Below are 25062 nucleotides of genomic sequence, written 5' to 3'. Positions count from 1 at the left end.
TTTCCATCTCAGATGAGTCTAACCTGCGGGCAGACTTCACTTACACGCAGCCCAACGTCAAGGAAAAAACTAGCTCAACGCCCAACACACGCCTAACCCCGTATTCTTCCATCTTACAGCGACCGAATCAGTCAAGCTGCAGAAGAAAGTCGCCCAGGGCCATTCAGAATTTCCTCCACCGGGTTGAGTGAAAGGAATACCCCTCTCCGTTGAAGAAACACCCCACCACAATATACCCAAGTCCAAGGTCGTATAGGATCCTACCAAGCCCAAGGCACCTTAGAGCATATCCAGGAGGAACAGCAGCGCTATGGCACCGCAGCAGCAGAATCAGGGACACAAACAGCTGCCCGTCCCACCGGCAACCTTCACCACCCGCAAACACAAGATCCTGGAACAGCTCAGCGTGCCCGATGCAGAGTACACCGACGCCTCGCCCAAGGGGTCCGTGGACGTCGGCATCCGCGAGCTGATAGACGAGCTCAACGCTCTCGACGGCTTCGTCACGACGAGCAGCTGCGCGGGGCGCGTCAGCGTCTTCCTCGAGGGGCGTAAGGCGGGAGGAGCGGATCAGCGGGCATCAGCAGCAGCAGCAGTCTCATCATCTTCTCAAGACAACGAAGGCGATGATACCCCTGCCGCCGCGGCCCTCGAGACGATAGCTGGGCCCGGAGGAAAGGGAGGCGGAGGCACGTGGCTGTTCGTATCGCACGATCCCGTCCCCGGATCGCACGACGACGACGAGGATCTGCTGCGCTTGTTTGGTCTCGTGGATGAAGACGCGGGACGAGGAGCGGGACAAGAACCAGGACGGGCTGTTGGGGTATTGGGTCGTTCTCAGTCTGGGCGACGGAAGCGGCTTGTTCACTTCAAGTTCGAGCCCATGGTATGCAAGACCGTCCCCCGTTTTCTCTCATGCATAATTTCATTTACACACACACACGCACACACTCACTCACCTTACCTCACTAGCCTCCTGCCGAGGCAATGTCACCCCAGAGACACACCCTTCCTTTCACACCTAACCTGCGCAGCAACAAGACTCACATGACTGACATACACCTCCCCTGCATAGATCCTCCACGTCCTCACAGCATCTCTATCTCACGCCCAGCTCCTCCTTAAATGCGCCCTCGCAGCAGGTTTCCGAGAGAGCGGCGCCCTGAACCTCCTCCCCACCGCATCACAGGGCGAAGACGAAGCCTTGTCGTCATCGCCCGTGACACCAATGGTAGGCGTAAGAACAATGGGTCTCGCCCTCGAATCTCTAATCGGTTACGTCGATGAAGACGCCGCCGAAGGCAGCAGCGCCGGCACCGCAAGTCGGCACTGCACCGTCACGCCAGACTACCTCCGCGACCTGCTCCACATCGCCAACGAGCGCTTCGTAGAAAACGCCGCCCGCATCGCGCGGTTCCGCACCGCCTTGCAGGAGGCCGTCGCTGGACCCCCGCCAAAGACGGGCGAGGGCGGCGCCGCGTGGGAGGACGCCGACGCCAGGAGGGAGAGGAAGAGGGCTGAGGGCCTGCGGCGGAAGGAGGAGGTGTTGGCTGCTAGGTTGAAGACGCAGCAGCAGGAGGCTCCGTCAGAAGAACAAGACCCGATAGAGCTACTGACTGAGATATGAAGAATAAACAAAAATCAAGACTTCCATTAAGGGGGGAACTTATGATGTGAACCAAGATTCATTCGCCATCTATACACTTTTTCTTCTCTTGTATCGTTTGCCCGCCAGTAGCATGTTGTTACACTTTCACGTCCTACTGCCCTGCTTCTTCTCTTCTTGATCCAGCGTATCTCTCTAACCCCCTTCATGGCTCACAAGAAAACGCAAAATAAAGAAACCATCCTCTCCCATCCGTCTCCAACTGTTTTCAAAGACAGACCCAGAGAGGAACTCCCCATTTCCCCTCGTCCAATTCACGAGACAATCTTCTCAACCCACCCCTTCTCTAACCGCTTCACCTCCTCCTTGAAAGCCTCAACCTCCTGCCAGCAATCGAGCGGCCGACGGTCATTATCCCGCAGACACCGCACGACGTTGCCGCGCGCCGTCTCAACCGCCTCGGGCAAATCGCGCACCTTTTTGCGCTCGGCGAGCTTGGCGCGCAGGGCCTCGACCTCCTTCTTGACGCTCTCGTGGCTGCGCTGACCCTCGGGCGCGGGCTTGTCCTCGGTAGCGATCTTGTCGTGGGCGAGGCGGAGGGCCTCTGACTCCTTGGCCTGCAGGCGCTTCAGCTCCTCGGCAACGCGGCGCTGAATTTGGATCTCGGTGAGTTGCGTGCGGGATGCGTCAGTCTGTGTTGAGTTGGCGCGAGAGGTTAGCTATTGGATCTTCGGCTTCTTGAGGGAATAGATGCGCCAAGGGGGAGGGACGAAGGACGAATGGAAAAGGTCGAGGCGGAGGACTAGGCTCCGATTGGGCACTTTAGGTAGAGCTTTTCATCGGGAGTGTTCCGGTTTATATGGAGGAGGCAGTATTTACCTCATGGCTGGTCTGCAGGGACTCGACGAGGTCGTGGGAGATGCCGCTGGGCGAGCTGCTGCGCGAATCTTGGATCAGCCGATGGATTCTGCGAACGGGGGCAATTGGGATGAACTTACGCCTTCCACAGGTGTGGAGGCGTGCTGGAGGACGGCTTTGACTCGCTGGCACCCATGATTGCGGCCTCAATGGCTGGAGAGGTGATTTGAATGTTTGGCCGTGATGGTATGGAATTTTCCGGACCGTGACAGACGGTCGTCAAGCTGCAAGCTCCGATGGGCCGGCGAAGGTGCACGTGACAGCCATCTTGTTCCGCGACCTTAGTCATCAATCAAGCACGGATCACAAGAGATTATGTCATCTGGCCGGACTCCTTGGCGTGATGTGCTTACATAAGACATGAACAGACGGCAAGCGGGATTTCGGGCCACAAGCCAGAAAGCTGTCTTGAGATTTCCGGCACCTGTTGCTGGCTGGTGCCGATTTCTCATTGTCGATACTCCAAACCGCCCTACCCACAATACGCAGATTCTGAACATTGTTCTGGAAGCTTTTGGAGGCGAGCACTATCTCCCTAACCTCTGGCCGGCCGCATCCACAGTGACCCCCGCGCTCCTACCACGCGCGGCCCTTGGACCAGGTATTTCATCATCCCATCTTGTTTCAAGGATCGCAGTCAACAGATAGGCGGAGTTGGCAGATGGGGGTATCCAAGTTTGCTTTCTGGTTCATCAAGATTGAGACAGGACGGCTATCTCGGTCAGATCCATGAGGCGTACGGAGCAGAAGCGCCCACGAACCCCCTCTGCGTTGGGTTGTCACTGAGCCCAGGATGGATGTGGAAATGTGCATGCCCCGGCGCCAAGAGGGCGGCAAGGGAAAAAGGAAGGAGAAGATACCTATCGTGATGAGGGGCTAGTCGCGAAAGAGAAGCGTCTGCGTACGAACACAGATAGAGTCTAGAGTGACGAGTGAAAATGAGGAAATTTGAACAAATCTCATGAACCGTTCGAATATCTCGGCTTCATCTGCACGCGTTTGTGTGCTAATGCATGCCAACGCTCACCTGAAGCGGACGGGGCCTGCAATATCGTTGAAACGATAGGTCACCGAACAAGCAAATGACTTCATGGGGGCATCCCCTCTTCACCCACCGCACGTCTGCAGTCTTCCAGGCCTCCTCCTAGACCTCCAAGGTACGTTGGCAGGTTGCTGGCGTCTTGTAGTGGGCGGCTTGCTTCCTTCGCAGAATCCCCTCGGCCCCTCTAGATACTGCGGCCCATCTTGTCGACCCGGCCAGGCGGTTGCGAGGATGCCAAGTACCCATGGTGGACGTTGAACTTGGGAGCCTGGCCCTGGAGGGAGGGAAGACGCCTCTATACGGAATCTGGCTCCGAGGCCAAGTGCTAGGATGCTCGGATGTGTTAATTTGTTTGCAACGACGCTTAACAGGGACTCCCCGCTGAACTGAGCTGGAACCCCGGCGGGCACGGCTACGCCGTCACATCCCGCAATTTGTATGCGGCTGGACGAGAATTGCGAGGTCCCAAGGCGCGATTGAAAAAAATTCGCTGGTGGTTTGAAGGAGACGAGAACGTGGGATGGTTTACCCAGTCGGTTCGTCGCTCCGTCGCCGATGGAGTCCATTGTGAATACACTCTACTATGTATCTTGGCTTTTTTGCTTGGTCTCGGGGGCCATGCGAAGGCCGGGGTGCCCTACGCTGAAAGTCTTGATTGCTATCAAGATCAGACCGAGCTTTGATTCCTGACAGGCCACACAGACTCCGCGAGCTGCAGCCGTGACAGGAATCCTCAATGACAAGCGTATGAGTCTAAATTTTATTGAGGGGCAGATAACATCTGTCCAACAGCCGACTGGATGGTTCTAGTAGTGCTGGAGATCCGACTAACATTCGATTACGATCCCTCGGCTGCGACCTGCAAGCTGCAACTAGCAGGGGAGACGAGATAGGGATACCGTTGATGTCAGTCGCGGCAAAAGGAAGAAGATTACTTGACAGTTTGGTTGATGAGTTGAGAGCACGGTAACCTCCGGAGCGGTATTACGGAACGTCAGGTGAATGCCACGGCAGAATCGGCCGAGAGGGACGGCATCGCATTATGCCTGAGACGTGTATTAATGACTTTGACGAGGGGCTGATTCACATGCTCAGACAGCTTGAGCAATGAGTGGATGGTGGGCTTGGCTTTCGAACTCCTTTTGGGAATTCCCTCCTCCTTTGGATACCCATCAGTTCGTCATCGCCCGAGCGTGAGTTGCCGTGTCTTCCAGAATTCCGAAAGGGAGGAAAATGGTTGGGTCCTAAATGGATACGACGATAGCTGCGCATCTTATGGCCCCGTTTCTGAACAATGTCTGTGTCACCGTTCCACACCACATCGGAATCCGGATGCCTTCTGATACACTAGTACGCAGAATCGAGAGTAGCCTGTGTTGGTGACCTCGTGGCGCTGGACCGAACGGCTTTGGTCTCGGCTTGGATCTCAACTCAGTGAACCAGATCAAGCCTGGCGCCAAACAGGGCCCGAAGATGCGGATGACCGATGGGCACCAACGGGAGTCCTAACGGATGAGGACATGATCAATATTGTCTCTGGCCTTGGAGACACTGGCCAGCTAGACGAGTCGTTTCCAACGGTCGGCTCATGGGGTCACCAAGACGAGACCACGAAGGGAACCACGGGATCTTTTGGATTGAAAAGTCGGTGGCCCAGCCAATGATTGGAATTTCTTTTCGTTCATCTCAACGTGTTCCTTGGCGGCTGGGCAGAGGAGTCCTTGTTGGACGGTGGATGAGAGGCCCAGAAGTGACCCGAAAGACCCGTCGTGTTCGGTCACTTTAGTGGATCTTCTGTGCAAATCGAGAATTCCTGCAGCTTCGTAGCATCTGCGAAGCCGAGGAGACATGTCGAGTTCAGGTTCATCGGACCCATGAGAGAGAAGCAGCAAATCAGCATCTGTTCGTGAGAAGGATTGGTCGTTGTGCTTGGCATCTTGCGCGAACTGGTCCAGCTGGCACTAGCCGATAGGTCGAGGGCGAGTGTTCACCCGAGCCTGCATCCTTGTTCGTCCGGTCTCTTCCCCTGTCATTTCCTAGCCTGTGTCTGTTCGCCCCTGGATGAGGGCCCCTTGGCTGGCTGTCAAGCCCTCTGAGAGACCCAGTCCAGTCAGCAACGCTGCCACACTGGCAAGCGATTTTGACCAGTCAAATCGCTCAGGGGTTAGGCAGATAGCGAAAAGCCTGGAAACACTCGGCCATTCAGACTGCACGTTTGGCTAGGAACGACGGCTCGGCGGAATCGCTAGGAGAAGCCAAGGGAGCTGCAATGGCCAGTTGCAGCGGTGTCCTAAGTTACCGAGCCATGAGCTTTCAACAGAGTCTGCAATTGTGCAGCGAGCACGCCTTGTTCCAATTGACCCGTAGACCCTGAGGACCCCAAGTCCCTGATTTTGGGATGACCGAGGCGTAGGGTGAGACCGTTTGCGGCATGAGATTTGACGATGAAGGAGAGAACACATTATCCCCTAGCATTCCACCCGTCCCAAGATAAAGACTCGACGATGAATGGCCCCCGGAAGAACAATTAAGGTGTTGGGTTGTCGAGAGACGAGGGAAGCGAATGAAAATTATGGTAATCAACGCGGCCGAGCAGCCAGGGGCCATCCCTTCAGCCTCAGCGAACGGTAACGCTGGATCTCAATGATTGGCGACCAGGGATCGACTCCCTTAGAGCCTGTCCCTGTGTGTACAGAATAAAGTGCTTGTGTACGTATCCCCCCGTCAGTGACATCCCTGCGTTCACCGTGAGCGACTTGCCTCTTCTTGACCGCTGGCCATGACCCCCTCCTTTTATCCCACTCTCACCTCAGTCTTGCACAAAGTGCGAAGTCCCTTTGCTTTCCTGGGTTATTCCTGTTCCTGCATCGCTGACTTGCTTTCCGTGCTCCAGTCGCCATCTCCGCCGGGGTCGTCAGTTGGCACTGGCATGAGCAACACCGGTACGTGGGTCGATGTGCAAGGCGCAGTGATTCCATTCCAGCAACCATAGGATCGGAATAGGGTTAGACTGACGGCTCGGTGGGCAGATGTGGTCTTGGTACCCTTGGGTTTGCTCCTCTTTTTGACCATTGAGTAGAGAATTGCGCGTCTGTAGTACTCTATACGGTTCAAGTGGTAGGACTGAAATCGGTATCAAGCTGACAAGGCAGTCGCACGTAGCCGCGGAGTGGAAAAGGGGTACATGGCTAGCGCACCGCGTATGTGAGGGCCACGCAGGTACCAAGCTGTGCCATGCCATGCCATGCCCGCCCGACCTTGGTTCGTCGTCGTCTCGTTCGTAAGAATGCTCGGCAGGTTGTTGGCGCAGAGGAGTCCCCGTATCTGTCTGTATCTGTATCCTGGTTTGGTAACGGATACTTGCCGAAGCCAGCTGGGAGTGCTGGAGCCTGCGTGTACCTGCGAATAGATGAGCAAGAAGCTGGCAGAAACCAGTCAAGCGTGGGCTGTGAGGTCCAGTCGATCCAGTCATTCCCGTTTGCCCTTGCACGCCACCTCAGATCCAGGGGGATTTGGGAATGGACCATGTTGCCCTTCCCAGCTAGAGCCCAGCAACTTCCAGTCCAGGCCGCCTCAAGAGGAGCCAACGCCTACCTAGTAGAAGGAGAGGAGCCTCTCGGCGGCGCTACCGTGGGTCTCCCCCGGCCCCGTCGTGGCTCGCAGGAGGTCTTTCATGGCCCGTCCCAGCCAGTCTCTTTAAAGTACCTTAATCGCCCTCTCCACGCCCGGTGATCCCAACCACTCTCTGTTTCTCCTCGCCCGTTGTCACGCTGACTCTCTTCGGTCTCCTTTCGGTGAGACGGTTCGCTTTCGACTGGAATTCTGGAATTCGATATTTTTCTTCTTTGCAAAAGAGAGGCTGGACAACACTCGACGTCGTTACACGTATTCTTCTTCTTTTGGTGGATACCGATTTGGACTTGTTTCGAGGAACAAAGGACTGAGCAACGAAAGAAAGAGCAGGGGGAACTGAACATCTGAGGTCATTGGACGAACACCACCCACCAAACGCCAGGCAAAAACGGAAACAACGACCGTTGAACCCGACCCTTCCAACCTCATTCTGGAACTTACAACCACATCACCACCCTCACTGCACCTTCCTTCCCTCACGCTCTTTTTCTTGCTCTTTTTGCACCGTTTGCACCTTCCTTGAAAAACATTTTCCACATTCACTAAAACCACGTGAGAATACTCGCTTGTTCACACACACCCCCCTTCCCCCTCCCTTTCGGCAAATCAGCGCTCGGTTCTGCCTTCGAATATCGAACAAACCCACGCTCGTTCTTTCCCATTCAATCCAACTCCGTCAGCGGCGGTGTACATTCGTTTTCTCTCTCATTCCAAGACAACCCAAAAAAGCTCGCGCTACGCATCACATTCAAGACATTGTCAACGTCTCCGTGGTCTTGTTTTACTTCATTTTCGTCATCCAGCAGTCCGGGCATTTTTCAGCTTTTTTGAAAATCCCCATCACTCACCTGCTCAACTTCTCCACACTCGACAGAAGGGATTTCGGCTCCTCGATTCCGAAAAGGACGCGGCACGAGACACTGCGAAGGACCACCTGAGAGACGCACAATATATTGACGTTGCTTCGTCCCCCCGTCTTCTCATACGTCAACTTCAGCCACTTGCCTTTTCTCAATTTGTTCAACCGGCTGCTGCTCGGCCAGATTCAGATCGACCTTGACCTCATTTGGATCGCCAATACACCGACCGCACTCGCTTCCAGGCAAACGATCAGCACCAGGGTATCGACGCAACGACCATCCGGATTTTAATTCCCCTGGTTGACTTGACGCTCCGTCATTCAGCTCCGCTCATCACTCACCTCGAGGTTGGACGCATTCCTCAGTGACTCGGTCTCCTGCAGCACCTCGACTCATCACACGTCACCACCGACACTGTGCTGATACTTACAAAGGCTTCCGCTTCACTTATTCGGAACAGGCCTGCTATCCCCGTTCTTTCTTTGTCATTTTGCTCTCGACCCGAAGCACAATGATATTGTAACCGACCGGTCTTTCTCGATAACAATCCGACTCCTCGCTCTCGCGCCTGCCGGACCGTTCTAGCAAAATAGCCTAGCCCAACCGAACGAGGCTATCTAGCTCACGTCCTCGGGAGAAACGAACACTCCTTCACCTTTCATACTCGACTTTTGAGATTTACAGCAAACACAAACAATACATCTGACCAGATGGACTCTCACCGGCGCAGGATCGCCGGCCTGGTGGCGGATTTTATCCCCACCCAGATCCTTCAACAACGTGCTCATGCCGCTGCCACAACGGGGGCGGCTGAGGCCACCTCCACCATCTCTCCTTACCACTCCAACCTTGCTGGTGTAAACCAGCCTGTCAACATGCTGTTCAAGGACATGCTCTGGGCCAGCTTTGGTGGAATGGCAATTGTCGTCCTGGTTATCACCATCAGCCGTATCCTTTGGGCCCAGCTTCGTCACGTCTCGGCCATGTCAGTTGAGGGTGAGAGGCAAAACTACTGGAAGACGGCTCAGTGGAACTGGATGCCCAGCTTGAAGAAACATCTCATGTACGCCCCTCTCTGGAACAAGCGCCACAACAAGGAGATCAAGCTCTCGAGCGCTATCGGCATCGGCACCTTGCCTTCTCGCATGCACAGCGTCATCCTCGGATTCTATATCGCCAGCAACATGATCTACATGTTCTTCCTGAACTGGGAGAATGCCAATCTGTACTCTTTCTGCGCTGAACTCCGTGGTCGCTCCGGCACACTCTCCGTCGTCAACATGGTGCCGCTCATCATTCTTGCCGGCCGCAACAACCCGTTGATCGGCATGCTTCACGTTAGCTTCGACACCTACAACCTTCTTCACCGATGGGTTGGCCGCATGTCTGTCATCGAGGCTGTCCTTCACACTATTGCCTGGTTGATTGTCCAGATCGCCGACAGCGGATGGGATGGCGTTTGGCATAGGATGTCCAACGAGCTCTTCATCGGCTCGGGCATGGCTGGTACGCTCGCTCTCATTGTCATCATGATTTTGTCGTTCTCGCCCGTTCGCCACGCCTTCTACGAGACCTTCCTCAACGTCCACATCATCCTCGCATTCTTCATCTTCCTGATGACCTACATCCACTGCGCCGTCGCTGGCCTGCCGGGTGGCCTTCCTCAACTCCCCTGGATGATTGCTATCTTCATTCTCTGGTTCCTTGAGCGTATGGCCCGCATTGTTCGTGTCGCTTACATGAACTGGTCTGACCGCGGTACCACCGATGCCATTGTCGAGGCCGTTCCTGGCGAGTGCACTCGTGTCACCATGAACCTCCCTCGCTACGTCGACGTCAAGCCCGGCACTCACGCCTACCTGAGATTCAAGGACATCCGCCCCTGGGACTGCCACCCCTTCTCCATCGGCTGGGTTGAGCATATTCCTGACCACCGCTCGCTGCCTCTTGGAGTGGACGAGGAGAAGGCAACGCTCACTGCCATTGACAAGAAGAACACAACGACCTCCATCTCTTTCATTATTGGTGCTCAGAGCGGCTTCACTCGTGATCTTTACAACGTTGCCCGCCAGAGCGGTGATCGCGCCATCCGCATGAAGGCTTGTGTTGAAGGTCCCTACAGTGGCCATCACTCGCTCGACTCATATGGTCACGCAGTCCTCTTCGCCGGCGCTACTGGCATCACCCACGGCATTTCCTACCTCAAGCCCCTCATCGATGGCTACAACAACGGCAGCGTTGCCACGAGACGCATCACCCTCGTCTGGATCGTCCGTGACTACGAGGCTCTCGAGTGGGTTCGTCCCTGGATGGATACTATCCTTCGCCTCCCCAATCGAAAGGACATCCTCCGTATCCAGCTATACATCACTCGCCCTCAGAACTCTCAGCAGATTGTTTCGGCATCCAACACAGTCCAGATGTTCCCTGGCCGCCCCAATATTCCTCTGATTATGAAGCGTGAGGTGTCGGAGCAGCAAGGCGCCATGTGCGTCCACATCTGCGGTCCCGGTGCTCTCGCTGACGACGTGAGGTCTGCGGTGAGAGAGGTGCAAGACGAGGGCACAGTGGTCGACTTTGTGGAGGAGAGCTTCACGTGGTAGAGAGAAGAAGAAAGATACCCCACGAAAGATCCGAGGTGGACATGATTTTCAAATCTTTGGGCGTCAACGGTACCAAGCGGGGAAAAGCGCAGTGTTTTTAACCATCTCTTTTTGTTTTTGCGGATCATCAGGATCAGATCGACATGAGCATGCTTCTCACGGCCGATGCCTTGTCTCTAATGGCTCGCTCTCTTCTAACTGTGTACATATTTCACACACCAACTCTTTGGGGCTGAACACATGTGATGGAGAGGTGGACACTGGACACACTTTCTATCGCTGGTTGCCTCGGGCAGTTTTTTCTGGTCTCCCCAGGCTTTCTGGGAAGACATTTTGTCTAATTGTTGGACGTATATATTCCCCCACACGCAGAGCACATCTCCACTGCGAGACAAAGCAGCAGATCGATGTGGCCCTGTCGTTGTAAATAGCATCCGCCTGTCACGAAGATAGACCTACTTAGACGAAGACGTCAATCGGATTTCAAACAAACTTCTCGCTTCCCAATTGACCATTGCGTGATCTCATGTACACCCTAAAAAACGTGACAAAATTTCAATTCTCAACGCATACCAGACCCCGTTGCTGGACGCCTTCTCAGTTGAAACTAGTATACGGAGTACGTGCACTGAAAGAATACATCGGAAAGCGGCTTCTCAGCTATCCACTCCGCATGCTAATTACTCATGGTGCCTGGGGTGACACTTTGCTAGACGACGTTGCTGGCCACCTACGACTTTCTCGAATGAGGAAGTCGCAAGTGGATGTGCGGAGTTTGAGACATCTGGGTTCAGCTGTGACTCAGCCCATGACGGAGCTGGCGTGGCCAAGGTTGCCAAACGGCTGGAGTGACACAAGAGTGGCTGCTTTCATCACCATCGAAACCTGGAGGATTATGTGTGCTACGTTGCCAAATTCTTGTAGTTGGAGTAGGGAATTACTTTGGGAGTTGAGGCCGCATACTTGAGGAGGGCTTCAGGATCACTCTCATCTCTTGAGGCGGAAGATGATGTCTAGGGACCGTATCAAGTACCGGCTGTGGAGAAGGGCGTATTGTATATCCCAGGTCATAAGTCACCTCATCAACCAACAACCTCTGGAAACCATCGGCTTTTTGGAGAGACCCCAGAAGTCGAAGCTCCGAGTCAGCCGCATCAAGTCAAATCCAACCTCTCCCATTGGAAAATTCGGTTGCATCGATCAGCCTCATCGATCGCGGAGAGAGTCGCGGTGAAGGGAGTTTGGACGTGCGATGCAAACCGAGCCGGTCATCGGCCGGGGCTAAGAGGGTGGTGGACCCGTCCGCCCCATCACCGACTCCTTTCCGGGCCACCACATGGCACACGATAAGTTGACCGTGGGGTTCTTGCGGAAAACTTGAATAATTTGCGAGCGATGTTCGGAGATGGGCTTGGATTACACGGCCGGCTAGGTTCGGCATACGTTCAACGACTGTCTATTATCATATCTGGCTTTCAGATTGAACAGCGAACTTGTAACTGTAGTGGGTTTCCAATTGTTCTGGAAGGGCATTGTCTTCTTCGAGTACCTACCTACCTAAGATGGAGAGAACGAGTCAGTCTATGCAGCCTCTACCACGATGAAGAAATCAGACGAAGGCCAGAGCGGAATTGATAGATTTCCGAACAAAAGTAACAAAAGTAAGGTACCTAGGTAGATGCAGACAACTGTTGGTGTGACGGCCGAGTAATAGCCGTTTTGCTCTACAATTGGCCGCAATGACAGCATTGCTAGGTATCCTGCGTGCCTGCCCGCCATGGACGGTTGCTGCCCGCCTGCTGTTGCGCAACTTCCAACCCCGCCATCCGCAACCGGTGACACCAGCCAATAAGAACCGTTGAATGTCGTCCAGAGGGCGTCCCAGAGGGCGTAAGGTGGGGTCTGTGGGCACGGGTTGTTGCCCCGCCTTGACATTGAATTTGGAGAAAGGGCGAAGGAGGGTAAAAAAGTAAAAAAGATTTTTTACTTTGGGTTAAGTGAAGGGTGAAAAAAAAAAAAAAAGATTGATTTGGCAATTGCGGCTGGTGCAACTGCCTTCGTCCAATGCGAAGGAGCTGGGCACCGATTTGCGGCCCTGCGCTGCGGGAAAGGGCAGACTACATGTACATCCATCCAATGACTTGAAAACTTGCCTTGATGGTGCCTTGTGCTGTTTTCCCCGGCCGGCATGCGGGACGGGATTGAAGCCTTCTAGGTGCGTTTACTTGTGCCATACAGTGACAGGCAACGGCAGTAAGTGGAGTGATGGGAAAGTCTAGACATGCGAATGGCCGCTTTAATGACAAGATTCTGTCCAATCCAGCAAAGCAAAAATCCAAAACAACATAAAAGTAATAGCGAGAGATTTGATCATAGGCAGCGTGTGAGGTACATGCATACACCTTTGGGCCGTTCTCTTCCCTTAATGCCGTTTCTGGTGGAGGAGGGGGGGCCATGGCTCTCCACGTCCTCCGTGCTCGTAGTCCCCGGATCTTTGCGACTACGAACTTTGTGACTCAATTCTTTTTTCCCTTTCCTATCCTTCCCTTCCACCCCTGACTCTGTATTACAATTCCATCGACTGTTCTTCTACAAATACCCTCTTTAGCTTCTGACCGTTTTGCTTCCTCCCCGCTGGTCAAGCTACTCTCTCTTTCTCACCCGTTTTCTCCATCCCAGACTGTGACGCCATCCCACCAGGACCAGATCCGCCCCTCCGATCACGACCTGAAAAACTGCCCCGCACTCGCCCAAGATGCCCATGTACGTGACTCAATTGCCGCCCGAAAACCACACGATGCACTCGACACAAACTCGCCTTGGGGATTTCAGACTAACATTGCTCTGATGCCAGGCTCAAGGAACCGTGGAAGAAATACAAGCCCTTCCCGGCTCTGAACCTCCCGGACCGTCAATGGCCCTCCAAGACCATCACAAAAGCCCCGCGCTGGCTGTCGACCGATTTGCGCGATGGCAACCAGAGCTTGGTTGACCCAATGGTTCGTCTGCTCTACGGTCCTTTCGAAATATTCCGAAGTAGTGGCACTAACATGGCTTCCTTGCACAGAACGGTGACGAGAAGTGGCGTTACTTCAAGATGCTGTGCGACTTGGGCTACAAGGAAATCGAAGTATCCTTCCCCTCTGCCTCGCAAACCGACTTCGACTTCACCCGCCGCCTCATCGAGACCCCCGGCGCCATCCCCGACGATGTATACCTCCAGGTCCTCTCCCCCTGCCGTGAGGACCTCATCAGGAGGACAGTAGAGTCCCTCAAGGGTGCCAAGAACGCCATCGTCCACATCTACCTCGCCACGAGCGAGTGCTTCCGTAGAGTAGTGTTTGGTTTCAGCGAGGACGAGAGCGTCGAGCTCGCCGTCAAGTGCGCCAAGCTGGTGCGCTCCCTGACCAAGGACGACCCCTCGCAGTCCGGCACAAACTGGCAGTTCGAGTTCAGCCCAGAGACCTTCTCCGACACCTCCCCCGAGTTCGTCGTCCGCATCTGCGAGGCCGTCAAGGCCGCCTGGGAGCCCACCGTCGAGGTCCCCATCATCTTCAACCTCCCCGCCACCGTCGAGATGTCCACCCCCAACGTCTACGCCGATCAGATTGAGTTCTTCTGCAGAAACGTCACCGAGCGCGAGAAGATCGCCGTCTCCCTCCACCCCCACAACGACCGCGGATGCGCCGTCGCCGCCGCAGAGCTGGCCCAGATGGCTGGCGCCGACCGTGTCGAGGGCTGCCTCTTTGGTAACGGCGAGCGCACCGGAAACGTGGACCTCGTCACCCTTGGCCTGAACCTGTACACGCAGGGCGTCCACCCCAACGTCGACTTCTCGGACCTGAACCGCGTCATCGACATGGTCGAGGTCTGCAACAAGATCCCCGTCCACCCCCGCGCCCCCTACGGTGGCTCTCTCGTCGTCTGCGCCTTCTCCGGCTCCCACCAGGACGCCATCAAGAAGGGCTTCCAGGTCCGCGAGTCGACCGTCAAGTCCAACGACGAGCACTGGCAGATCCCCTACCTGCCCCTCGACCCCACGGACATTGGCCGCACTTACGAGGCCATCATCCGCGTCAACTCCCAGTCCGGCAAGGGCGGCGCCGCCTGGATCATCCTGCGCAAGCTCCAGCTCGACCTCCCCCGCGGCCTGCAAGTCGCCTTCTCAAAGGTCGTCCAGGACAAGGCCGACCAGCTCGGTCGCGAGCTCCTCTCGGACGAGATCACGGACCTCTTCGAGTCGACGTACTACCTCCGCGACAACCCGCGCTTCACCATTGTCGACTACAGCATCGCGCCCGACCGCTCGCAGTCCCCGGCGCCGCCCCAGCCGGGCAAGACCCAGGACACAAAGAACCTCAAGCGTGTGTTTGAGGGCGTCGTCTCCATCGACGGCAAGGAGTACAAGCTGCGCGGACGCGGCAACGGTCCCATTTCTAGTTTGGCCAATGCCCTCAAGAGCGTGGGCGTCACTCTGGATGTCGAAGACTACAAGGAGCATGCTATTGGTGCCGGTCGTGATGTCAAGGCCGCCACGTACATTGAGTGCACGGCCACGGGCACCAAGCAGAAGTACTGGGGTATCGGTATCCACGAGGATGTGGTCCAGAGTTCTCTGACGGCCTTGTTGAGTGCTGCCAGCAACGTAAGTCGAGTCCCCTGTCCATCTCTACATGGTGTAGTCGAGTACTAATAATCGAATTCATAGTTTGTCGGCAGCCGCCCGGGTAGCCCGATCATCGGCAAGCCCATTCCCTCAAGATCCATGAGCCAGGAGCTGGATCTCGAGTCAACGAACGGAACCAACGGCGAAGTACCGAATGTTGTATCCGTTCTGGAAGAGAAGGCGAACGGCTTGTAAGGGAAGGGCTATATGGCAACAGGTTATTGTTTTGTTTTTCAAGCATATAGGGACATGAGAAAAGTTTGGTTCAAAATGCATATCCAGGGGGGAAGAGAGATATTCACAAAACAAAAGGATAAATGAATGGCATGTATGATGAGATGACACTATGTCGATTGCCGGTGATGTAGTAGCATGGTCGATGGCCTTTTCCCCCTTTCTACATTGAGCACTTTAGTTATGCCAACGGGAAACCGCGTCTTGTATCACGCTTTAGTTCCCCTGTCATCGACCAAATCAGAGCTGAAGCGAGCTGACGACAGTCAAAGACGGGGATCTCATGAGCTTTGTGTATTTACGAGTCTCGCGCAGTACTCTTGCTCTTTAGGGCATTGCAAATTCCCTTATAGAACCTGATAGCTGGCAGTGCAATTTGAAACTTCTGATACTCGGAAGTCAGCCTCGCACGTAGGTAGGTACAATAGTGTCTAGATATAAAGACAGGTCACGAGCCAACTGGTTTCGAGCTCAATAACCACCTTGTGTGCAATTGTGATTGCCAGAGGGAGAGCCTGGTACAGGAAGGACATCCAGTCTTTCTGGTCCGAAGGTAGCTATGCGCGACCCGATTTGGGCTTGTCGTACCCGCATAAATATGTTCAATGCATACAGAGGTAACATGATTTGTCTACCTATGGACGTACTCTATCCGCCGCCTACGTCGTATTATGAGATGAATACCCTAGGGCAGAAGAAGGGTGTTGCTAGGGGATGTGCTTTGAGAACCTGCCCCGGAGCTCTACCACGGTCTGGCCTGGAGAATAGATCGCGACGTGAAATCAACGATTTGAAAGCCATATCGGTAGACCGTCGATCATATATCGCGCCGGAATGTTGCTCTTCCGCCTCGGCCTTCGTTGGTAGCCTGCCGAGGTAGAATAGATACGGCACGATGGAGGGGGTTTTTATAGGTCTGCCTAGGATGACCTTCCTTTGAACTGACTAATCCTTCTCATCTACGCTGATACGTAGGGAGCTTTCGTGTTGAAACAGTACTGTATGAGTAGGCACTTGGAGCTCATGGTCGAGTTGCGATTTGAGCTCGTTCTATTACTAAGGACGGACGCGACGGAAAGCTCCAAGGCCAGGTGCACATTGTGTGTTGATGTATAGACCTAAGATCCATCCGAGGCTCTGGGTTGATCGGTCTTTACTCTAGGACTAAAGACTGATAGTCCTCCTGTTTCTTTGCTATGTTGTTCTTGCCCTTGGAGCATCAGGTGAGATTCTTCTATGGTATAAAAGAACCTGAGGCGGCGCATGCCTAGTTCTCTCTTTCTAAGCCCACCATCAGTCTGGAGAACGTGAATGGCAAGATCGCCCAGCCTAAGGTTGCTGTCTCACGTTTCCAGGGGGTGTTTCCGGCGGCGGTAAGAGAGTATGGTAAAGGGCTTGGGTAGAGGTTCGAAAGGCAGCATTTGTGAGACTACTTTCTCATTATTTCGAAAGTAATCATCTTCGAATAACGGAAAGGAGGTACAAGCAACGGCATGATGCTGTAATAGGTACATCAGTCAGAACTGACTAGGGACCCAGGAGGCAGCCCTGCCACTTGGCCATCCAGTGGTCAACTCGAATTGAAACGATGACTGGGATCTTGACCTTTGCCACACGAGCAGGAGATAGCTGCGCTATTCCTCCATATAAGAGGGGGCGACTGCGAGTCTATTCTTTAAAGGGCTCGATTGCTCTCAACTCGGGTTACCTTCCTCTCAATCGTGGCGAGTATGGACATCCAAGGAGCACACACGCACACAGGATGGCATTGTCAAGGCGTATTACAGAAGACTGCAGATAATCGAGGTATACAAATGAATTGCAATTATCTCGATACACTGCGGCTGCAGATGAGGGATCAAGTAACATGAACTCGTGTCGTGTGAGGTTAGTAGTCGTCCGTTGCAACTCGTGGTGTTTTACGACCTCACGATGCATGTAAATACTCACCCCGTGAGATGCTGGGCGAGCTTGAGAGCTGGTCTATGTGTTTGCTCCCGAAGAACAAAACAGTGAATCCATCCAAAGAACGTTTACGCTAATAGTGCGTTTCAGACCATGTAACGAGGTGTATTTGATGGGCCACTCGTGGTTTCCCTTTGACCAAAATCGAGCCTGGTCTTTCACAGAGCAGGTATTTCGGCCACTCTTCAGCAAACCAAGGTCGATTCTATTTCATTGAGACCTCACTGATTCGTGCCCACGAACAGTCAGATGACCCAGAACTACTTGCAGCGTGAATCGCGGTAGGGTTCGAGCTGAGGCCAAGGCAGGCGCTCGGATCCAGGTGCGTGGGAAAGAGATGACGTCGAGCTGACCTTTTGCGGGCTCGGATGGGGGCTGTCACTCAACCGGACCAGCAGCAACCACACAAAGCAGGACCAAAGGTAAGGTAGCCAGCAAGCCTTGCGCACTTGCATTATTTGGGTTCGGTAAGCAAATAGTCGTCTCAAGACACCCCCGAATATGGTCTTTATCTCAACCCCGGCGGTATTGTTTTGTCCTACCTTCCCGTGCTCCCATACGGATAGCTAGTCAGCTAAGGTAGTGAAGCAAGGTAGGCACGGAACATGGGCCGAGAAGAGGGGCAGCGTCGGATTGGGCTGCTGACCATTGCCTACCATTGACCTGGCTGACCAAGGGCAAGGGGGACAAGTTGTATTCTGTATTGTGCTGGAACTTTGAGTCCGGCGAACAAAGAACCATTTCACTTTTGATTTTTTGCATTCTCAACAACTGTCTCTGTCAGGAAAACATAGCTGACTCTTGATATTGACAGAGAACGAAGCGAAGGGGTCAAAAGGCAGCCCGGCAACGCCATGCGCAGCTGCAGCCCTGACGCCCCATTGTGAGTCTCCCCGTCCATTGTGTGGGGTTTCTGCCCTTATGAGGTTAGCCTCACTGTCTGTTTTTTCGGTGTTGGTGAGATGAATCTGGGTTCAAATGGAGCAAAGACAGAAGACGCTATATTCAAGGATCTGGAGGTACTTACACCATAGTGCAGGAATGCCCTGAGTCCAGGTACTGGATGATGAGCGCCTAACTTCTTCTTGGTTCTAGGCAGCCATCGGATACGTACAGGTGAAGCGGGACCACACGGTGCCAAAGGCATGCCGCAATAGGAAAGGAAAAAACAGAGTGCCTCATTCATTATTTTGATTCACCTTCTGCCCCTCCCCGCCCTCGGTTGATTCATATTTTGGCCGAAAGTTCAGCATGTCCCCTGGCTGTCTTGAGAACGGTCCAGAGACTCCAGAAAAGCAACGCTCAAACGGACTTGCAGTGCCGTTGAAGATGCAACAGCATACATAGTAAGGGAGAAAGAGTGTTTCTCGTTTCCCGTGCCTTCCTCGTCTGTACAAGTCATAGGGAAGGTAAGGTAGGCAACAACTTCCAAAGTGCAGGAGCGGACGAAGCTAGAAGCAGACGGAAACGACCCCTCCTCGGTTTCGTGCATCAGAAACCTCTCTCCTTCCCCACACTCATTTAACGACGTCTTAATTTTTTTTTTCGGTCGTTTCTTTTTTGCCCTTGTTCCCCTATCGGCTGCCCACTGTCGGGTCACCTCGTCAGCCTGTAGAAAGTGGCGGTTTTGCATTTCCATTGGATGGATGACGGGTTACCTCTTGAAGCTGCATGTCCCGCACTGTAAGGTATGGAAGGTACGGTATTGTCCACGAGGTACTCCGTAAGTAGGTATCAGTAGTAGAGAAGAAGGTGCGAGACCTTGCTGAACCTAAGCAACAAGACGAACTAAAAAACAGTAGAGGTGACGAGTAGACATCCACTACTGCTACCTGAGGTGCCTTTTCCCAGGGGATTATGCGTATTCACCGCCCATTGTATGCTGTCTCTGATGCTCCCGCTGTCACCGTCATTCCCCCCTTCCCATCCTGCCCGCTCTCCTCTATCGCTCCTGCTGCTTTTCATGTCCCTGACTGAGGTACCTACCTACCTTACCTCTTACCTTATTACGGCACCCCAGAACTGCGTACCATAGCGGGCCATTTCAACACTGTAACTGGGCAGCCTGAGATCGTCAACAACCTCGTCAAGGTCCCGCTCCTATTTTTTCCTCTCCTTCACCAACCCAAAGGGAAGAGACTGGGGAAACAAAATAAAAACCATAAAAATCCTCACATTACTCACCACCCGGTTTCTGCGCCTGCTTATTGTCGCAACTATCTTTTCTTTACGGTACGCCCTCTAATTCTGGCAAAAGGCCTTACCAAGAGACATTGTCCTTTGGCGCATCATTTTAATTCGGAATCCTGAGCGAACCCTTTTCTGTCATCTCTCTCACACACAGATACAATACAGGCACATTCTCTCTCTCTCTCTCTCTCTCTCTCTCTCTCTCTCTCTCTCTCTCTCTCTCTCTCTCTCTCTCTCTCTCTCTCTCTCTTCCCTTTTCCCTCTCAGCCGTCCGTTCGTTCGGTTCCGGTCATTCTCACCCATCCATCCTCCCACCTCGCCTACCAACTCTCCCAAGGTCGCTGCTCTCTCAACGCACTGCCGACCCTGCCCCTGGCGCCCGCTTCACACACCACCTTACGCCAACCAAACCAAACCTCTGGTCCTGTCTTCTCTGCCTAGACCAGCCGCCGCCGCCAAAACACCCCCGCGTCTCCCGCTTTTGCTCTGACCTCAGCTGCGGTGCCTTGCTGAACCCTTTCCCTCCCACCTCCTGACACGTGCAACCTGTCAACGAGCCCCCCTCCGAACCTCTCCAAACATCGGCACTGGCTCAGCCTTACCTCCTTCAAACCACCACACATTGAGAGCGGCAAACATGTCGGGCTCAGAGATCAACCAAGTTTTGGCCAATTCGCTGTCGCCAGGTAAGCTATTCTCGCGTCCTCGTCGTCATTTGGTCTCGTTCATTCTTCACTGCGCCTGCCAGGGTTTGCCTCTCCAGCAAATCCTATCCATCCCCCCTTCTGTCTCCCCCAAATTGTCGCCAGGGCAATGTGAACAGAACCTGCTCTTCTTGGCTTCCGCCCTCACATCGCGCATCAACAAACTGCCACAACCTTCATGGTCATGCTAACATTCTGAACAGACGCGAACTTGCGCAACGCCGCCGAGCAGCAACTTACACAAGCAGCCGACAACAACTTCGTACGTGCCCGCCCACTTTTGCATCCCGAGTCCCCCCTCCCCCCACCGCCGCTGGCAAATTTGCTAACCATCCTTCCCAACAGCCCCTATACCTCGCAACCCTCGTCCAAGAGCTTGCAAACGACAACGCCGATGGCTCCATCCGTGCCGCCGCAGGTCTCGCCCTGAAGAACGCTTTCACTGCCCGTGACTTTGCCCGTCACCAAGAGCTCCAGGCAAAATGGCTCCAACAGACCGACGAAGAGACGAAGACGCAGGTCAAGAACTTGACCCTGCAGACCCTCGGCTCCTCAAACTCCCAGGCCGGTCAGGCTGCTGCTCAGGTCATCTCCTCCATCGCTTCGATCGAGCTGCCGAGAAGTCAGTGGCAGGACCTCATGGGCATCCTTGTTAAGAATATTAGCGAGGGTGGCGAACACCAGAAGCAGGCCTCCTTGACCACGATCGGTTACATCTGCGAAAGCCAAGATCCCGATCTGCGAACGGCTCTCATTGCTCACTCCAACGCCATCCTGACCGCCGTCGTTCAGGGTGCCCGCAAGGAGGAGACGAGCCTCGAGGTCCGCCTGGCCGCCATCACGGCCTTGGGAGACTCGCTCGAGTTCGTTGGCAACAACTTCAAGCACGAGGGCGAGCGCAACTATATCATGCAGGTCGTTTGCGAGGCCACCCAGGCCGATGACTCCCGGATACAGCAGGGCGCCTTTGGATGCCTTAACCGCATCATGGGTCTCTACTACGACAACATGCGTTTCTACATGGAGAAGGCTCTCTTCGGTCTTACCATTCTGGGCATGAAGTCTTCGGACGAGGACGTTGCCAAGCTGGCTGTTGAATTCTGGAGCACCGTCTGCGAGGAGGAGATCGGTATCGAGGACGACAACGCCCAGGTCGAGAGCGCCGACCAGATGAGACCCTTCTACAACTTCGCTCGCGTAGCAGCTAACGAGGTTGTGCCCGTTCTCCTTCTGCTTCTGACCAAGCAGGACGAGGATGCGGCCGATGACGAGTACAACTTGGCCCGCGCCGCCTACCAGTGTCTTCAACTCTATGCTCAGGCCATCGGTGCCGCTATCATCAGCCCCGTGCTGCAATTTGTTGAGGGCAACCTGCGTGCCGAAGACTGGCACCACCGTGATGCCGCCGTTTCTGCTTTCGGCGCCATCATGGACGGCCCCGATGAGAAGGTCCTCGACCCCATCGTCAAGCAGGCTCTTCCTATCCTGATCGGCATGATGGACGACAGCTCCCTGCACGTCAAGGACTCGACCGCCTATGCCCTTGGTCGCATCACTGAGAGCGTGTCCGACAGCATCGACCCTAACCAGCACCTCGACCCCCTCATTCGATCTCTGTTCAACGGCCTCATGAGCAGCGCAAAGATAGCATCTTCGTGCTGCTGGGCCCTGATGAACTTGGCCGAGCGCTTCTCTGGCGACCTTGGTGCCGCCCAGAACCCTCTCACTCCTCACTTCAACCAGAGTGTCACCAACTTGCTTGGTCTCACGGCCCGCCCCGATTGCGACTCGTACGTTCGCACCGCCGCCTACGAGGTTCTCAACGTCTTTGTGCAGAACGCTGCTAGCGAGAGCATGCAGCCCATCGCCTCCCTTTCCGGCGTCGTCATCGAGCGTCTCGAGGGTACCGTTCCCATGCAGACCCAGGTCGTTAGTGTTGAGGACAGGATCATGCTGGAGGAGATGCAAACTAGCTTGTGCACCGTTCTCCAGGCCATCATCCAGAGACTCGACAAGGAGATTGTTCCTCAGGGCGACAGAATCATGCAGACCCTGCTCCAGATTCTGAGCACCGTCGGCAACAAGTCTAGCGTCCCCGATGGTATCTTCGCTACCATCAGCGCTCTGGCCAACGCTATGGAGGAGGACTTCTCCAAGTACATGGAAGCTTTCACTCCCTTCCTGTACAACGCTCTGTCAAACCAGGAGGAGCCCGCTCTGTGCTCTATGGCTATCGGTCTTGTCAGCGATCTGACGCGATCCCTTGGCGAGCGCAGCCAGCCGTACTGCGACAACTTCATGAACCACCTGCTTCACAACCTCAAGGTACGCTATCACCGCCAATCGGCTCTCGAAGTGTTGTCGGATACGACATTGGGCTGGCATTGTACGTATAAGTAGGGCCTTGCTAACATTTCTCATAGAGCACCGCCTTGAGCAACCAGTTCAAGCCTGCTATTTTGCAGTGCTTCGGCGACATTGCTGGCGCCATTGGCGGCCACTTTGAGACATACCTGTCCGTCATCGCTCAGGTCTTGCAGCAGGCGGCGACTGTCAACGCCGGTCCTGAGGGCCCGTACGAGATGTACGACTACGTCATCTCTCTTCGCGAGGGTATCATGGATGCTTGGGGTGGTATCATCGGAGCTATGAAGTCCGGTGGCAAGAGTGAGTCTTATCTGATCATGATTTCGATCCTGTTTCTGTTCTATCCGCTAACACATCTCTGCAGCTCCTGCTCTTCAGCAATACGTGCCTTCGATCTTCCAGCTGTTGAACATGATTGCCAGCGACATGAACCGTAGCGAGGCTCTCATGCGTGCATCCATGGGCGTTATTGGCGACCTTGCTGAGGCCTACCCTAACGGCGAGCTTGTCGACGTCTTCCGCCAGGAGTGGCTCACTGCCCTCATCAAGGAGACCAAGACCAACCGCGAGTTCCAGCCCCGAACCATCGAGACCGCTCGCTGGGCACGCGAACAGGTCAAGCGTCAGCTTGGCGGTGCCTCTGGCGTCATGGCGCAGACTTGAGCTTTGTAAAGCTTGAGGCTGACGCTGTATTTCGACTTGTTTGATTATTCACACCCAACCAACCCCCAAGCCCAGCACATATCCTGGAGCAGCCGGTTTCTCTGTCGAAACCCGGATCTGCGTCAAACGGAGGAGAGAGAGAACAGCCAATCCCAGCTCTTGCCACAACACAGCATCGAAAGACACGGAGCTCCCTCGCGTGTATATAGACACCCTTGCACCACCACCCCAGGACTAATTTTACCACAATACCCCTTGCCAGCACACCATATCACATCACGAAACTGCACCCCCTTATTCAATCACTTCACCCACCCCTTGGCTGTTATCTTCTGGACTTTGATTTTCGCGACGGAAGGCTGGATTAGAGAGAAGGCGGGAGTCCTCATTGTCATGTACGCCGCGCATAGAAAGCGCGTTGGCGACCTAAAAGTCATGTAGAAGGAGTTTCCTCAGATGGAACCCGGAGTTTGATTTCATCCTTCAACGGGGAAACGAGAGCAATGAGAGACGGGGACATGAACAACGTCAATACACATTTCGGAGTCGGCCATATCCCAACTCGGACGAACCAACCTGGTCAAGTGATCAGCTGGGTCGGGAAAGGGAGAGCCTTTAGCCTTTCTGGAGGCTTTTGGCTCTAGGCCATACTTGTATGCGATTTCGTCGGAGTATCTTTTTCCTTCATCGGAAAGAAAACTCGCGCGCACTCGGCGGGCGGATGAGAAAGGAAGGGCCTTGCGAAATGGGCAGATCACAGGAGAGTGTAGGCGCAGCGAGGAAAGACGGATCCTGCAGAGGAAGAAACAGACGGCACACAACGCGCTTATGACGAGGTCAAGTGGCTTCATGTCTAGCACTGATTGATAGTCGTAGAAGTTCAATGAGTTTTGCCCCCTTCAGTCTCTGAAATGTGTGACTGCGGTGACGTTTTGTGAGGTGAGATGTGATGTACTTGGATGTCAGGACCATTACTCTCCGTGAGAAAGGTATCCGCCAACTCTGTGGATGGATTCCCATAGCCTGCCATGGCGAAAGTGTCCCTTTCGCCTGATGAGATCATCACATTCTACTGGTTACGAGTACCGAAGTTGATTGACTCTTTTCTATCTGAGTTATAGTATTCACTTTACCTAGACCGCGGTGGTCGGTGTCGTCAGTGTTGATACCCAGTGGTCGCTTTCGTCTCTCAAGGTGGGAAACAACGTTTCTGAATTCCTAGAGGAAGCTCTCCCGAAGCGGCCGTGGTTTGCGATATTTTGCAGTCGACTATCTTTCCCGATGGGAGGAATATATATTTTTTCTTTTCTACCACGTCTCTCGAAAAAGACACTCACCACCTGTTCCAAATCCCAGCTCTCTTATTCTTGGTGCACGTTCTGTACGGTATGTCAAACTTCGTTTTTCATCGTGATGGGTACGGGATATACATATTTCATTCGATTTTGTCTACTCGCATAAAGATCGGCATTGTAGTCAAAAGTCGTACTTAATTCACTCAGGTATCTCGATCTAAAGTATGTATGAAGCAACACCCAATGACGAAAAAAAGGAAATGACGGCTAGATGATGGCTCCAAAATGACCCACTGACCCCGAAGGTTCATATTTC

General features: G+C 54.1%; 5 protein-coding genes across 5 annotated transcripts; 4 read left to right on the top strand and 1 right to left on the bottom strand.

Annotated features, from left to right (window-relative positions):
• Positions 1 to 50: 50 nt before the first annotated feature.
• HER10_EVM0000160 (tRNA wybutosine-synthesizing protein) lies at positions 51 to 1627 on the top strand (the record flags this gene model as incomplete). The annotated part of the gene is made up of 2 exons (XM_035469954.1): positions 51 to 886; positions 1076 to 1627. Exons 1-2 carry the CDS (start codon positions 311 to 313, stop codon positions 1625 to 1627), a joined length of 1128 nt encoding a protein of 375 aa, XP_035332006.1. The 5' UTR covers positions 51 to 310.
• Positions 1628 to 1631: 4 nt separating this feature from the next.
• Positions 1632 to 3408, bottom strand: HER10_EVM0006681 (uncharacterized protein). The gene is made up of 3 exons (XM_035476260.1): positions 2605 to 3408; positions 2486 to 2543; positions 1632 to 2298 (listed from the first exon to the last, which is right to left on the bottom strand). The coding sequence occupies exons 1-3, from the start codon at positions 2811 to 2813 to the stop codon at positions 1921 to 1923; spliced, it is 645 nt and encodes a 214-aa protein (XP_035332795.1). The 5' UTR covers positions 2814 to 3408; the 3' UTR covers positions 1632 to 1920.
• Positions 3409 to 7207: 3799 nt separating this feature from the next.
• On the top strand, positions 7208 to 11128 carry HER10_EVM0003834 (ferric reductase like transmembrane component). The gene has a single exon (XM_035473497.1). It carries the CDS (start codon positions 8770 to 8772, stop codon positions 10660 to 10662), a length of 1893 nt encoding a protein of 630 aa, XP_035332431.1. The 5' UTR covers positions 7208 to 8769; the 3' UTR covers positions 10663 to 11128.
• A 1883-nt stretch (positions 11129 to 13011) lies between these two features.
• On the top strand, positions 13012 to 15751 carry HER10_EVM0009399 (2-isopropylmalate synthase). The gene is made up of 4 exons (XM_035478888.1): positions 13012 to 13425; positions 13517 to 13661; positions 13730 to 15307; positions 15371 to 15751. Exons 1-4 carry the CDS (start codon positions 13418 to 13420, stop codon positions 15521 to 15523), a joined length of 1884 nt encoding a protein of 627 aa, XP_035333107.1. The 5' UTR covers positions 13012 to 13417; the 3' UTR covers positions 15524 to 15751.
• Positions 15752 to 19941: 4190 nt separating this feature from the next.
• HER10_EVM0006050 (uncharacterized protein) lies at positions 19942 to 24346 on the top strand. The gene is made up of 5 exons (XM_035475647.1): positions 19942 to 20403; positions 20625 to 20683; positions 20767 to 22746; positions 22845 to 23088; positions 23153 to 24346. Exons 1-5 carry the CDS (start codon positions 20355 to 20357, stop codon positions 23449 to 23451), a joined length of 2631 nt encoding a protein of 876 aa, XP_035332718.1. The 5' UTR covers positions 19942 to 20354; the 3' UTR covers positions 23452 to 24346.
• The last annotated feature ends 716 nt before the right edge of the window (positions 24347 to 25062 follow it).

This window comes from Colletotrichum scovillei (genome assembly GCF_011075155.1).
Source record: "Colletotrichum scovillei strain TJNH1 chromosome Unknown Contig00006, whole genome shotgun sequence".
Classification (NCBI taxonomy): domain Eukaryota; kingdom Fungi; phylum Ascomycota; class Sordariomycetes; order Glomerellales; family Glomerellaceae; genus Colletotrichum; species Colletotrichum scovillei.
The sequence above is the reverse complement of the archived record's forward strand: the minus strand, read 5'-3'. Positions and strand labels throughout refer to the sequence as shown.

What these genes read in the sequence shown, in the direction of transcription:
- HER10_EVM0006681 (XM_035476260.1), bottom strand. Translation starts at nt 2,813, where the DNA reads ATGACTAAGGTCGCGGAACAAGATGGCTGTCACGTGCACCTTCGCCGG. An exon ending in CCTCCACACCTGTGGAAGGC is followed by an intron (nt 2,544 to 2,604) that starts GTAAGTTCATCC and finishes AGATTCGCGCAG; the next exon opens with CAGCTCGCCCAGCGGCATCT. An exon ending in CCCTGCAGACCAGCCATGAG is followed by an intron (nt 2,299 to 2,485) that starts GTAAATACTGCC and finishes AACTCAACACAG; the next exon opens with ACTGACGCATCCCGCACGCA.
- HER10_EVM0003834 (XM_035473497.1), top strand. Translation starts at nt 8,770, where the DNA reads ATGGACTCTCACCGGCGCAGGATCGCCGGCCTGGTGGCGGATTTTATC.
- HER10_EVM0006050 (XM_035475647.1), top strand. Translation starts at nt 20,355, where the DNA reads ATGTCGGGCTCAGAGATCAACCAAGTTTTGGCCAATTCGCTGTCGCCA. An exon ending in GGCCAATTCGCTGTCGCCAG is followed by an intron (nt 20,404 to 20,624) that starts GTAAGCTATTCT and finishes CATTCTGAACAG; the next exon opens with ACGCGAACTTGCGCAACGCC. An exon ending in ACCTGCTTCACAACCTCAAG is followed by an intron (nt 22,747 to 22,844) that starts GTACGCTATCAC and finishes CATTTCTCATAG; the next exon opens with AGCACCGCCTTGAGCAACCA.
- HER10_EVM0009399 (XM_035478888.1), top strand. An exon ending in AGAGCTTGGTTGACCCAATG is followed by an intron (nt 13,662 to 13,729) that starts GTTCGTCTGCTC and finishes TTCCTTGCACAG; the next exon opens with AACGGTGACGAGAAGTGGCG. An exon ending in TGTTGAGTGCTGCCAGCAAC is followed by an intron (nt 15,308 to 15,370) that starts GTAAGTCGAGTC and finishes TCGAATTCATAG; the next exon opens with TTTGTCGGCAGCCGCCCGGG.